The following is a 14956-nucleotide window of genomic DNA, read 5'->3' as shown; positions in this document are numbered from 1 at the left end:
ATTCTTTCATTATGAAATTCTGGCAAATAAGTTCTTAGTGTTTCTGTTTGAACGACTAATAGCATTGTGCTTTTGGATTAGGCTATCACAAGATGATACAAGATGATCCCAATATACATGGAAGCGGAGGATTTATGTCACTTCTATTTAGTTATTTGATAAACCTGCAGAGCTCTTTAAGTGTTCCTCCTGAGACTCACTGTGTTGTTCAGTCACATTTGGATAAGTGCTGTAAGACATGATTACATGCTGTGTTTTTTTTTTCAAAATGCCAAGGATCCATACTGTGATACAAACAATTACATTAAACTCTGCATTTATCAAAACTGTAATGTACACAATTGAATGACAATTTCAAGCCATTAGTTCTGCATTATTTTTTTTTCCTTTGTGTTCTATATTGATTTAATCCTATTCTCTCATCCCAGGCAATCGACAGAGTACATTATTACATACACTTATGAGTGTACAGACAAAACCTGAGCTTTTTTTTTGCCAACAATGTGACTGCTTGATTCCTTTCAGCTATGACTCAGTCTACTCTATAGTTACACATTGCATTCACACAAAGCCAAAGCTCAGCATGACTGCAACTGTCTCACAGGTTGAGAGGTCACAGTCTTTGCCAGACTGAGGTGACTATGGTGCCAAGATTGCAGCAATAGTGAGACAGATATTATCTTATCATGGAAAGCACTTGTCCATAGCAGCTTGATGTACTTGGTTAGAATGCAAGCAACAACACAAAGTTGTGTACAACACACCTGCTGCTACTGTCCCACTGTGTTGTTGCTTGCTCTGATAGGAAGGATGACAAGAGGTCACCTTGGCAACAGATTTAACCACAGAAATCAGACTGAGCTGGATTAGGCCCCCACCAAATGGAATTTGGTTTTCACAGTAAGGATTGGACTCCAGCATTTGGGTACATTGAGCAATGACCTGTGTTGAAATGAAAACCATGTTAACTTTTGTAATCAACAAAACGGACACATCAGATAAAGTTAATAAATTTCTCAAACAGTAACTGGCAGGTATTAAGTTCCTGCAGAACCTACGTAACTACAGCCCCAAATAATTTGATATATCTCTCTTGGTTTGGCTTTGCAAACAAAGATTTAAGAAGGATGTCCTCTCCTGGTGCAGGATGTTTGGTGGTGAGTACGCCTGTGTGAGTTCGACAAGTTCTGCCACAGTGACTGCAAGTTAAAGTCTAGGTGGAAGTACTTAATGAGAGCCTTTGCCTTTAAGCTTGAGCAGTGAAGCGTATTGTGGACAGCAGTCTGCACATCAACAAACCCACTCATTGCACCCAAGGGTCATCTGCCAAAGCCTCGTAAGCTGGGATGGTGGTCATGAAGTCCTCAGGTTGTAGGTTTTTATATAATTATAAAATCACAAAGCAGTGGAGGTTTGAAATACGTTTGCTTTGTGCATTGGCAGTGCTCAAAGGTTGACGAGCTTATTTGCCCAAAGCATCTGGTTTTATGAAGCCAGTAACTTGTCCTCACCCATTGTGCAATCATTATGAACACTTCTGCCAGGCATACAGACTACGCCTTTCAAAAAGGCCAGGAGATGGACTTTGGTTTTCAGAAGCTATTTGAGACATAATACCATGAGGAGTATCTTATTAGCAATGGAACCCTTCACCAAATATCACTACATAATTAACAAGATATATATTACGGCTGTCAGGTGAATAAAAAAAAAAAAAATCAAATTAATTACAAGATCTGTGATTAATGAATCTAAATTAATTGTATATTTAATTTTAGGGGGAAAAAAAACTAAAATCTTGAGCCACATAAAGTGGAAAATGCAAGATGCTCAGAAATGCAAAAGCAGTGAAGAAAGCAGACATATTTTATTGTATATAAATAAACAGTGTAATCTATGAACTTTACAAACAAAAATGTCACATCATGAATTCACGGAGCACGACCTGCTGCTCTACAAAGTGTTTTTAATATATGTTTATCACCTCAATTACAGTTGTGTTTCTGGGTCATCTTGGGAATTTCACTTTGCATATTCTGATTTTTTTTCTATAATTTTAGAGAATAATGGAAATTATGTTATACTGAGTGGGAGAGGGGTAAATGATGTGAAGTAAAATTACAGCATCTGGAGTATTTATGTACATATATTATGCATGTCATAGAGGTCTCAAACAAATGACATTTGTAGTAAGAGAATATCTGTGAAAACATGAGAGTCATGTGATTTTAGAGATGCTGAACACGAAAAACAAAATACATTCAAATAAAAATGTAGATAAAAAGTAATAATGTACAACATGAACCATGAGCTAATTTGATCAAGATCAATTTCATTTTCAAATCTGCTCCTTCAACAATAAAACCTGGATGAAAAACATCACAAATCAAACATTTTAAACAGTTTTCAAGTTTAAGGGGTCTGTGGCTGTGTTTAAGTAAGTCTGAGTAAATGTTCAAGCACATATTTGTTCCACCCACATACTAAACCAAGTGATTCTAATTAGTTCAACTCTTCAGTCAGGTAGGTGAGTTAATCAGTGAAATCACACTGTGACAAATTTCTGCTTTAATTTACAGTACCCTAAATTCTTCATATTAACAAAGAGCATTTTGAAAATATGCCTTTTTTAAAATTGAGGAGATTGTATCAGGCTTAACCAGATGGGTAAAGCTGACAATTACCTTAGCACATTGCATAATGTTTGGTGGCACACACAGTTAGTGCACTTGCCTCTCTAAGGGTCATGCCTCATTCTCGTTGAAGTTGCATTGGAAAACCCAAATCAATATATGAGCCCAAACCAAACCTCGTGTTTGGGCTCATTGGAAAAATTAAATACATAAATAAAATAATCTCAGCTTTTTTTTTTGTTTTTTTTTGTGGAAGTAGTCTGGTAATGACAGCCACTGACTGTAATTTAACAGTGGGACAATGCTGTAATCTTTTCACAGTAATGAACTGTTGTATGCTACAGTAGGCACACTGCACAAAAGCAGTACCCTTCCAGCAACTTTCTTTTATTGTTACAGTGTATGTAGACAGACAGACAGACAGACAGATAGTCAGACAGATAGATAGATAAGGATACCAATTTAAAATTATTTGTAAGATACTGCTTTTTCTGGCTTTTGTGAATCACTTTGTCATGAACAGAATCATTACAAACACGGGCATGGATAACAAAGTTGAACCATTAATCAATTCTCAGTTACCACTGAGGCCAAAGATTTGCTTACTGAGTGTTGTTAGAAGGAAAGGTGATGTAACACAGTGGTAAACATACCACTGTCCCAGCTTTTTTGAAACATGTTGCAGGCATCCATTTCAAAATGAGCAAATATTTGCTCAAAAACAATAACGTTTATCAGTTTGAACATTAAATATCTTATCTTTGTGGTGTATTCAATTGAATATAGGTTGAAGAGGATTTGGTAATCATTGTATTCTGTTTTTATTTACATTTTATACAATGTCCCAACTTCAATGGAATTGGGGATGTAAACCATCAAGTATTATTATTATTTAAAAAAAGAAAAGGATTTATTTAATAAAACTATGTCCATTTTGAACTTTGACCCCAAATGGAATTACTTCTTTTTGTACCACAGTATCCACTGATCAGATTTTGGGTTTGAATATCCAAAGACCCTAAGTTTCTATTTAATCCAACAGAACAATTTTCATGAAAATGGCAGGAAACTCTTGTTTTCACCTTTGAATTAAGACCATAGGCATAGACAATCATTGTCTCTCAGTAGACATCGAAGATACGGAGCAAGTTATCGATTTAAATTTCTTAAAAGGAATCATAAAAGACAGAGGAAACAATCAGAGTGCTGCAGCTACACGAGCTGCTAGCTGATGCGTTCACAGTGCGTCGGCCATTTCATAGTGTCACTCAGTAAGGGCCCTGTCCCACTGGCATTTAGGAGGATTTGCGTATGGATTGCACACAAAATTGGCTCATATTCGCTTAACATCCGCAATATGCGTGAAACATGCTTCTATGAGCCGGCCAACACCCGTACACGTCTGCAATGATCTGCAGAGGCATGTTTTTCCATTTCCAGGATTTTTGAGCTGCATAAAATTTTGGCTGAGGATGACATCCGCCTTACATACTCCATACATAATACATACACAAACATAATCTATGCACTGTATATTCGCCGTCATCTGCTGATATGCGCAACTGACGGATTTGCGGCTTGGCAGCGGACTGGGACAGTGTGTAAAATGGATATTTTGCGTGCCCATCATGTCCACATCACAAACTAAAATAAGTTGTAGCGACTGCATAATACAGTTTGGCCATGAATAAAGCCTTTTTATTCTGTCTGCTTTGCATCTGATTTGCGGAGGATGCAAATCAGTCACAGCTGGACACCGTTCTTTGTTCTACCGGCGGCCACACACTCTGTGCTGGACGCTGCGTATATAAAATAATTATTTCGTGGTGGATTAATCATTTTATTCTGCAAATTGGCCGTTGAAAACGGCTCTAATCACCTCCTGATCAAAGAGGAAGCTGCAGCTGGGCCGTTCGCGCGGGTGTGCACGTGAACGCAAATGGCCCAGCTGCAGAAAGCATTTTGAGCCGTTTAAAAAGGTAATTATTTGACTTGTTTACATTGTCAAGGCTTGATAAAACAGTTGCGTGTTTTTTCCTTCTTGTCTGCAGCTGTTACAGTATTTATTCCTATGTTTATAACAGATTTACCTTCTTGTTATAATTGTCGAGACGAGCTGCGCTCTGATGCGATCCGCTGACGTCACCACTCGCCCTGTTCACTGCTTCTTTACTCCAGTCAACTTGTCCAAGTCCAACAAATGCTCCGGAGCCTGTATTGTTGGTGTGAATAGTAATGCCGACAGCCCGAGTGAACTTCTTTTATGACCACAATGCAGATGCCGTGCACGCATGCGTTATACAACCATGATTGTTCATCATATATTCGCAATATATTATTAATATATCCGTAATTCATACTGGGCCATTTGTCATTTTTGGCCATTTTTGTTGCGGATGACAATGAACGCCCGTACTTTGTGTACTCAATTCATGCGCAATTAATCCTCTCCCCAGTGGGACAGGGCCCAAAGGCCTTGTTTCTGCTTAAAACTGACTTTAGAATGATTTAAGAGGTTTCACCTTGTCATCTGATGGTTAATAATCCCATTAATCCATTTGATCAGTTTGGGTGAAGAGAGTCGGAGCTGCTGTGGTCACAAATGACACATACTCAGTAGAGGCAGGGTGGACCAATTTCTAGGGGCGGACCATTCGGTCTGCTACACCAGATCCAACTTTGTCAGGTGATAGTGAGTGCCAGTCTGCACCTCACATTCGAATATGATGTGATTGGGTCATGTTTGATTAAGATATAATGTAAAATATACATTAACTGGGGTTTTCATTGTTCACTTTAAATGGTCACAAAATCTATAAATCTGATATGGATCAAACTTTGTCAGTCGATAAAGGATGCCATCCTACATAATGAACATGAAAGAAAATCAATCTTTTTTGACAGGGGTATGAATTTTAGAAACTTCATTCAGTGTTAAACGATGGGGATTTTTCCTGACTTTAACCTTTGACCTATGATCTTGAAAATTGAATCACTTTCAAAAATGTCATAACAATATATAAAAACTATGGGTGACAGGCTGTTCACAAATGGACAAACAAACAGGTGTGAAAACATGTTGGTGGCAGTAATCACATTAACAAACAATCTGCAGAGAGGTGACAATGTAAAAATACAATAAGCATAAAGTGTTTCAGTAAGATGTTACACCATCAAAGCTTTGATGGATGTTGGCATTGATTCTACACCATTCGTGATCTTCATTTCCCTCAGTGTCAAGAAATACAGTGCAGTGGTGTTACTGCATGGTAAAATCTGTCCAGAGTAGGAAGCTCTAAAAAACAAAAACAAACAAACAAACAAAAAACAAACAAAAACAAATGTTAAGCATGCATGCAGGATAGGGATGGGTGAGGGAAGCCACCAAGACACCCACAGCAACTCTGAATGCTGGATTGGCATCTGTGAGTGTGACTGATGAAACTCTTCTGTAACTTTTGTCTGTTACAACTTTGTGAAAGGACAGAGCAGAGGACGACTTTGCTTCAAGAAAACTCAAATATAGGCTCATGTCTGCCATGTTTCTTATGGCAAACAATTGCAAGAAAAAAAACAATATCATTAAAAAAATAGAATGAGTAAAAGACCAAAGGTTACCAAATTTTGTACATAACTGTAAATATATTTTTTTCTAAATTTTGGACAGATCAAATGTGTAAAGTACACTTAACATTTCCAATAACCTTAAATATATTCTAATTAACATGTTAATTTGAATACATACTAATATATACATAATGTGATTTTAACCAGAGGCAAATAAGTAAATAAATCATCAGGCCACAAAAAAAACAATATGACTAATCCTTACCTCGACAGTGCACCCCTTCATCATATCCATCATCACAGTCTCTTGCTCCATTGCAGAGTTTATTGAAATGAATACACTTTTTTGTTCCAATGCACTGTATGTGATTCAGGGGACATCTGATCACCATCTCATGTGCACCTGAAACAGGGAGAAAAGAAATCTGTCAATTCAGTGAAAATATATGTAGTGTTGTACACAAAATTTAACAGGGTCATATTGTACACCTCTTCAACAAGGTCATATTGATCATGGGATCTGTTGCACCAGATAGTAATGCGTGTAGCTCCCCCCCACACACACACACAAACACACACACACACACACACACGCACAAGCATTGAAGTGATGCCTCCTAAAAAGAAAAAGGAATGAAAATCACTTTTAGGATTCTAAAAGTGGACCTCTTTCTGGGTCTGTTGCTTTATATGGAAAGGACCTGCTGCTCTCTAATGGCCCCATGCCAAGTTGATTGTGAGTCAGCAGGGTATAATAGCTGTGGACAATCTCCCCACAGACTGAGTGGGTGTGTTTCTCAAAGCACAAAAGTGTTCATATATGGGCTACTGTGGCATAGTCCAGCACCCTGCTTCCCAAACACACGCACATTGTTAACCTGCCTATACGACTACTATTGTACTGGAAAAATAGGAGAAATCTGTGTTTGACGTAAGAGCAGGTCTTTGGTGGTTGATGGAGCAATCACTTTCTGCTTACTCACAATGCAAATCCAATTGTCCCATGCAGATGAGTGCAAGCAGATTTGCTATGCAAATAGTATATACGTGGGGTGTCAAAATAACAATTGCATTGGGTCTAAACTATTAATAACAGGCGCACTGCATTGTGCATTGCTTTGCACTTGCTGTGAGATAAACATATGAATGTAGAAGTGTGGGATTTTTAAATGAAAGCCCAACTATAAAACATATTTCACATATATATATATATACGAGGGCTGTCAATAAAGTAACGGTCCTTTTTATTTTTTTCAAAAACTATATGGATTTCATTCATATGTTTTTACGTCAGACATGCTTGAACCCTCGTGCGCATGCGTGAGTTTTTCCACGCCTGTCGGTGACGTCATTCGCCTGTGAGCACTCCTTGTGGGAGGAGTCGTCCAGCCCCTCGTCGGAATTCCTTTGTCTGAGAAGTTGCTGAGAGACTGGCGCGTTGTTTGATCAAAATTTTTTCTAAACCTGTGAGACACATCGAAGTGGACACGGTTCGAAAAATTAAGCTGGTTTTCAGTGAAAATTTTAACGGCTGATGAGAGATTTTGAGGTGAGACTGTCGCTTTAAGGACTTTTCACGGTGCGAGACATCGCGCAGCGCTCTCAGGCGGCGTCGTCAGCCTGTTCAAGCTGAAAACCTCCACATTTCAGGCTCTATTGATCCAGGACGTCGTGAGAGAACAGAGAAGTTTCAGAAGAAGTCGGTTAAAGGAGATTTTTTTAATGAAAGACGTGCGGACGGGTCCACGCGTCGGGACGCAGCCGCCGTGACGCTCCGCCACAGGAAAAACACCTCTGTTGAAAGCCTTAAGGACAAGTTGGAACATGTCCTGCCTGTTAAACAATTTCTCATATACTCACTCCACTGAAACCCATCAAAAGCCGCCTGGATTTTACAAATGGTTATCAACACGGAGGTGTTTTTCCTGTGCCGCCGCACCGCGTCGGCTGCATCCCGACGCGCGGATCCGTCCGCACGTCTTTCATTAAAAAAATCTCCTTTAACAGTGGAATATCCGGATAAAATGCTGAAACCGACTTCTTCTGAAACTTCTCTGTTCTCTCACGACGTCCTGGATCAATAGAGCCTGAAATGTGGAGGTTTTCAGCTTGAACAGGCTGACGACACCGCCTGAGAGCGCTGCGCGATGTCTCGCACCGTGAAAAGTCCTTAAAGCGACAGAATCACCTCAAAATCTCTCATCAGCCGTTAAAATTTTCACTGAAAACCAGCTTAATTTTTCGAACCGTGTCCACTTCGATGTGTCTCAGGTTTAGAAAAAATTTTGATCAAACAACGCGCCAGTCTCTCAGCAACTTCTCAGACAAAGGAATTCCGACGAGGGGCTGGACGACTCCTCCCACAAGGAGTGCTCACAGGCGAATGACGTCACCGACAGGCGTGGAAAAACTCACGCATGCGCACGAGGGTTCAAGCATGTCTGACGTAAAAACATATGAATGAAATCCATATAGTTTTTGAAAAAAATAAAAAGGACCGTTACTTTATTGACAGCCCTCGTATATATATATATATATATATATAATTTTTTTACTTCTTTTTCTCATTAGTGATAATCAGTAACTGTGTCAGTGTTGGCATATACTGAGCAGTACACCCACAAAATATCAAGCTGTTTTTTTTTTCTTGTTTTGTTTTGTTTGTGATGAGGTTTGTAACTTGATAAATGATAATTTAGTGAAATAGAAACATCTCATTTATTTACAGGAATATGTAGACATTAAAAATTAAATTTTCTGTTGACCTACTGATATTTTTGTCAAAAATCTGCTGTGCATCAAACCTTTGCACAGTGTGAACTGTGAAATTCAAAATCAGTGTATTCAAATTCAGTTTAGCACCAGTTGACCAAAAGGTGAATTTAGCTTCAGTACTTGGAAGAGGAGAACGAAGAACATATGCAACATCATTGTGCATCTTACTTTTGCGTGATCATTTTCAGGAGTTCTTTGTTATCTGTTTTTGAACATCATCCAAAAATACCACTAGTTCAGCACCTCCAAAAACTGAGGCAGAGGAACATACATATCCATATGCAAATTTCTCCTTCACAGCATTGTTCTTCACACATAACAGATGTTGGCTGTGTGCTGCGTGGCTTTGCAGTCACAGCATCGATGTCCTGATAACAAAGTGAATAGATCTCCCTGCCACCCAGGCAAACAGCAGAGAGCAGCTGTTTAAGGATTCATGAGGCCCATAGGTGACCCTCATTCATGTGGCAGCCTCAAGAGCACATAAAACACATCTGACCAGTGCGCCAGCACTGTAAAGGTGTCACATCTCCACCTTAACTGCATTGATATCAATTACCGATGCACCATTGTGGCCACTTAATGGAAAGATTTATCACCCACACGATGGGATTTGTAAGAATCCTGAGAGCTCCCCCTACTCTGAAGAACTCACATCCGAGCACACTTGGACCATCCTGACCAGGCGATTACTTATTCGCAGAAACCATTTACACTTTGTAAGCTAAGAGATGCCACAATTAATGTGGCTATTACAAAGAGCGCTGTCATTCGCTGCTGATTTAAAGAGCGGATACATGGACAGGAAGGGGTGCGTCTGTGTTGACATGGTAATAACTCAAACTACCTTCTTCTACCTCCACATCATTTTTATTGCTTTAAAAGGGTAGCACGGGATTGTAGCCTTTAATGAATATTGCCAGGCAATCTCTTCAGGCCCCACTGATCCACACAGTTTTCATATCATAATTAGGTGAGTCAAATATAAGTGACCTTCTGTCTGAGAGTTGATAATTTATAGACAGGGAAAAACTGACAGTCTCCTCTGCTGGACTCATAAATGGTTTTGTAACTTTGATGAACACATAAAAGATATTAAGTACTGCAACAGCAAACAAATACAAATACACAGATATACACCACACTGACTATAGTGTTTTATTCTGTATTTATTTGATTTACACAGAAAAAAAAAATTAACAATGAAATGTGTGCAAGAAAGAGCAAAAAGCGTAGAAGTAGTAAACATTAGCAGCTCCATCCTCAAAGACAAATCAAAATTAACTGGTCCATTTAATGTCATTATAAATTGGCATGGAAGAGAAACAAACATAAAATAAATGTTTTATTTTCAGATTCCAATTAATTATTTTAAAACACTCTTTTAAAGACTTTCAAGTCCAGACTTAAGACGCACTTATTTTCCCTTTCATATGGCTAGCATACTGGTACAGTTTTGTTTTACACTTTTTACTCTTTTAATTCATTTTATTAGTAATTGGAGCGGGCCGCAGCCTCAACTTTACCTAAATTCTGGGTCTTTTAGTGAAGTTTAGGGCTAGTGGCCTGCGATCACCTTAGTATTTCTCTGTTTTTCTTGTTGTTTAATGCTGACAAATTATACAGTATTTTTTGTCTTTCTGATGCCTGATTCTGTTTTTCTCTGTTTAAGGTGCAGCTCCATCCAGAGATGGGAGTGTGTTCGTGTTGGCGATCCTCCTGTCCTGTGCGCCAATTGCATTTCTTGTATATTCGTCTGTGAATTGTTCTGTGAATTGTTCTGTAATTTATGTTTGTCGCATGGCCCAAGCAGAGGGTCACCCCTTTGAGTCTGGTGTGCTTGAGGTTTCTTCCTCAGAGGGAGTTTTTCCTTACCACTGTTGCTCTGGGGGTTGGTAAGGTTAGACTTTACCTGTGTGAAGCGCTTTGAGGCAACTCTGTTGTGATTTGGCGCTATATAAATGAAAATAAATTGAAATTGAAATTGAAACCACTAATATATAATGATTAATAAATATATACATTATATATTAATATTTGTTTCTTCTAGATTGGACAACTACAATGTTCTATTTTCAGGGTCTCCAATTGGTTCAAAATACTGCTGCCATATTTTGACAGGAAGCAGAAAGTTTGACCACATTACACCCATTTTGGCATCTCTTCACTGGCTTCCTGTTCCTGTGAGATCAGATTTTAAGGTTCTGCTACTAGCCTAGAAAATTATTCATTTGCCAGTGATGCAGTGTTGGTGGTCCAGGACAGGTCCTCACTGATGTGCACCCCCAGGAATTTGGTGCTCCTCACTCTCTCCACAGCAACACCCTCGATGGTCAGTGGCAGGTGTTGGGTGTGACCTTTCCGGAAGTCAACAACAATCTCCTTGGTCTTGCTGACATTCAGCAGGAGGTTGTTGTTTCTGCACCACGTGGTCAGAACGTGGTGCAGAAACAACAACAACAACAACAAAGCTCTGGCTTTGTCAGAACTCTTCCCTGTAGTGAGTTTCATCAACTTTGGTGATGAGCTCCACCAGAGTTGTGTCATCCGCAAACTTCCCTATGTGGTTTGTGCTGTGGGTTGTTGAGCAGTCATGTGTCAGTAATGTGAAGAGCAGTGGACTGAGCACGCAGCCTTGGGGAGCCCCTGTGTTCAATACAATTCTGCTCGAGGTGTTGTTGCCAACACGGACTGCTTGTGGCCTCTGGGTGAGGAAGTCCAACAGCCAGTTGCAAAGGGAGGTGCTGAGCCCCAGTTTGTCCAGTTTGCAGATGAGCTGTTGAGGTATTATGGTGTTGAACGCTGAACTAAAGTCTATGAACAGCATTCTTACATATAAGTCCTTCTTGTCCAGATGGGTGAGGGCTGGGTGCAGGGCTGAGCAGATTGCATCCTCTGCAGAACGCTTGGCTCTGTATGTGAACTGGGAGGGGTCTAGGGTTGTGGTGGTGGGGATTTGATGTGTGACCTGACTAGCCGTTTCGAAGCACTTCATGATGATGGGTGTCAGTGCCACCCGACGGTAGTCATTGAAGCAAGATGGAGCTGATTTTTTTTGGCACAGGTATGACGGTGGCAGCTTTGAAGCATGATGGAACAACGGCTTGCTTCAGGGAAGTGTTAAAGATGTCTGTGAAGACATCCTTAAGCTCCTCTGCGCATTCTTTCAGCACGCGACCAGGGATGTTGTCCGGACCTGTTGCTTTGCGGGTGTTGATGGCCACCAGTGTCTTCTTCACGCTGGCGACAGAGAGGCACAGGGTCTGGTCGTGGGAAGGGGGTGGGGTCTTCTGTGGCTGTGTGGTGTTCAGTGCTTCAAAGTGTGCAAAGAAGCGGTTCAGGTTGTTGAGCAGAGAGGTGTTGCTCTCACAGCTCTGTGGTGCTGGCTTGTAGTCAGTGACAGCCTCAATGCCTCACCACAGGCTCTGTGCGTCCTTGCTGTCTCTGAAGTGGGATGTTATCTTTTGTGTGTAGTCCTTTTTTGCCTTCCTGATGCCACGGGACAGGTTGGCTCTCGCTGTTCTCAAGCCAGATTCATCCCCGGCTCTGAAAGCTTTGTCTCTGGCTTTGTATGCTCCTTTGTGTGTGGTGTAAGCCAAGTCCAAGATATTTTTCCCTTGTTGGGAAATCAACATGCTGGTGAAATTTTGGAAGGACAGTTTTGAGATCAGCATGATTAAAATATCCAGTGAGGATGATAAAACCGTCTGGCTGTGCAGTTTGTTGTTCACTGATAGCCTAGTACAGTTCACTGAGTGCTGCATTCCTATCACTGCTGCTGTTGGTGGTGGGGATGTAGACTGTGACCAGCAAAATCACAGTAAACTCTCTGGGCAGATAGAAGGGACGACACTTAATGAACATAAACTCCGCTAGTGATGTGCAGTGTTTGCACACCACCACAGTGTCCCGGCACCACTCATTCCGAATGTAGACACACAGACCCCCGCCGCAAGTCTTTCCTCGGTTTATGAGGGCCCGGTCAGCTCAATAGCATGCTAGCTGCTCCAGTTGTACAGCAGAGTCCATAATGTTGTCATTTATCCATGTTTCAGTGAAAACAAGCACACAGCACTTACTCACTGTACAATTCGCTGACCTCAGCAGTCGTATGTGATCCATTTTGTTGTCCAGTGATCGTACATTAGCCAGGAGGATGGACAGTATAGCTGGGCATGTTGGATTACCCGCTAGCCTAGCTTGGATACCTCCGCACTTGCCCCTCTTCTGTTTCCTCGTGCACCGTTTCCGGTGCTTCCTCTCCTGGCGAGGAGATACAGGCGAGTCTGGTATTGTTGTAGGCTGCCGGAATAATCCAAGCTCCTTTAGGGTCTCTGTTGCGAAGTCCAAAACATTGCAAATCTTGCTTTTGGATATGTCGAGCAGGCTCTGTCAGCTGTACTTGTATTTCGACATTGACAGACGAGACGAAAAAGACGTAAAACTATCTGACAAACACTTATCTGACGAACATATCACCGCAAGGTTGGGAGAGCGAGGGGCCGCTGCGTCTGTACGCGCCACCATCTTACACCAAAACTAGCACAGTGTAAGCCCAGCTTTAGTGACGCTTTGGGCTAGTGGCCGGCGATCACTTTCGTATTTCTTCTGTTTTTCTTGTTGCTAAATGTTGATAAATTATACTGTATTTGTTGTCTTGCTGCTGCCTGATTATGTTTTTTTCTTCTCTCTCTGTGCAGGTGCAGCTCCATACAGAGATGGGTGTGGTGTTTTCTTCTGCAGGCCTTGCGTCCTGTGCACCGGCATGGCCTTCCAAAATCTCCCAAAATTTCCTGTATAATTTCCTGGATTGTCTATTGTGTCAGTAGCATGGCCCAAGCAGAGAGTGCCCTTTTGATCTGGTCTGCCTGAGGTTTCTTCCTCAAATCATCAGAGGGAGTTTTTTTTTCCTTACCACTGTCACCTGTGTACTTGCTCTGGGGGCTGGTAAGGTTAGACCTTACTTGTGTGAAGTGCCTTGAGGGAACTTTGTTGTGATTTGGTGCTATATAAATGAAAATACATAAATAAAATGAAATATAGTACAGTATATATTTTTTTTAAATGTGGTGTTTTATTTTTTTTAGTAAGTGGGTAAAGACAAAAAAACCCCACAAATGTCCAAGCATCTGAATATGCAATCACCTTTGAACCTCCATTAATTAAGCCAGTTAATGATAAAATCACAAATTACTACTTCCCCACCCCACACCTCAGCCCCAGGTCTTTGAACAGAAGGTGTGCTGTCTGATATATGACAAAGTAAAGATAGATGATCACTCATAATATAAAATGATTGTAGCAACCTGATTAACGACTACAACCTAAAATCCATCCATTTTCTTCCGCTTCATCTGAGGTCGGGTCGCAGGGGCAGCAGCTCAAGCAAAGCCGCCCAGAGCTCCCGATCCACACACACCTCCCCCAGCTTCTCTGGGGGAACCCTGAGGCATTCCCAAGCCAGCTGAGAGACGTAGTCCCTTCAGCGTGTCCTGGGTCTTCCCCGGGGTCTTCTCCCGATAGGACGTGCCTGGAACACCTCTCCAGCGAGGCGTTCAGGGGCCATCTGAAAAAGATGCCTGAGCCACCTCACCTGGCTCCTTTTGATGTAGAGGAGCAGCGGCTCGACTCCGAGCTCCTCCCGAGTGACCGAGCTCCTCACCGTATCTCTAAGGGAGCACCCAGCCACCCTGCGGAGGAAACTCATCTCGGCCGCTTGTACTTGCGATCTTGTTCTTTCGGTAATCAGCCAAATCTCATGACCATAGGTGAGGGTCGGAATGTAGATCAATCAGTAAATCGAGACTTTTGCCCCCCTGCTCAGCTCTCTCTTCACCACGACGGTCCGATACAGCAACCGCATCACTGCAGATGCTGCACTGATCCGTCTGTCAATCTCACGTTCCATCCATCCCTCTCTCGTGAACAAGACCCCGAGATACTTAAACTCCTCCACTTGAGGCAAGGACACTCCATTGACC

The 14956-nt window shown here is 41.3% G+C and overlaps 1 protein-coding gene across 1 annotated transcript in view; it reads right to left on the bottom strand.

The window, feature by feature from the left end:
* lrp1bb (low density lipoprotein receptor-related protein 1Bb) overlaps window positions 1-14956 on the bottom strand; it is a 1555752-nt gene that overhangs the window by 1096065 nt on the left and 444731 nt on the right. The window contains exon 3 of the mRNA XM_034186395.1: window positions 6466-6603. Within this exon, the coding sequence (XP_034042286.1) occupies window positions 6466-6603 (138 nt within the window). The remainder of the gene's footprint in view (window positions 1-6465; window positions 6604-14956) is intronic.

This window comes from Thalassophryne amazonica, chromosome 14, assembly GCF_902500255.1.
Source record: "Thalassophryne amazonica chromosome 14, fThaAma1.1, whole genome shotgun sequence".
NCBI classification, from domain to species: Eukaryota; Metazoa; Chordata; class Actinopteri; order Batrachoidiformes; family Batrachoididae; genus Thalassophryne; species Thalassophryne amazonica.
The sequence above is the reverse complement of the archived record's forward strand: the minus strand, read 5'-3'. Positions and strand labels throughout refer to the sequence as shown.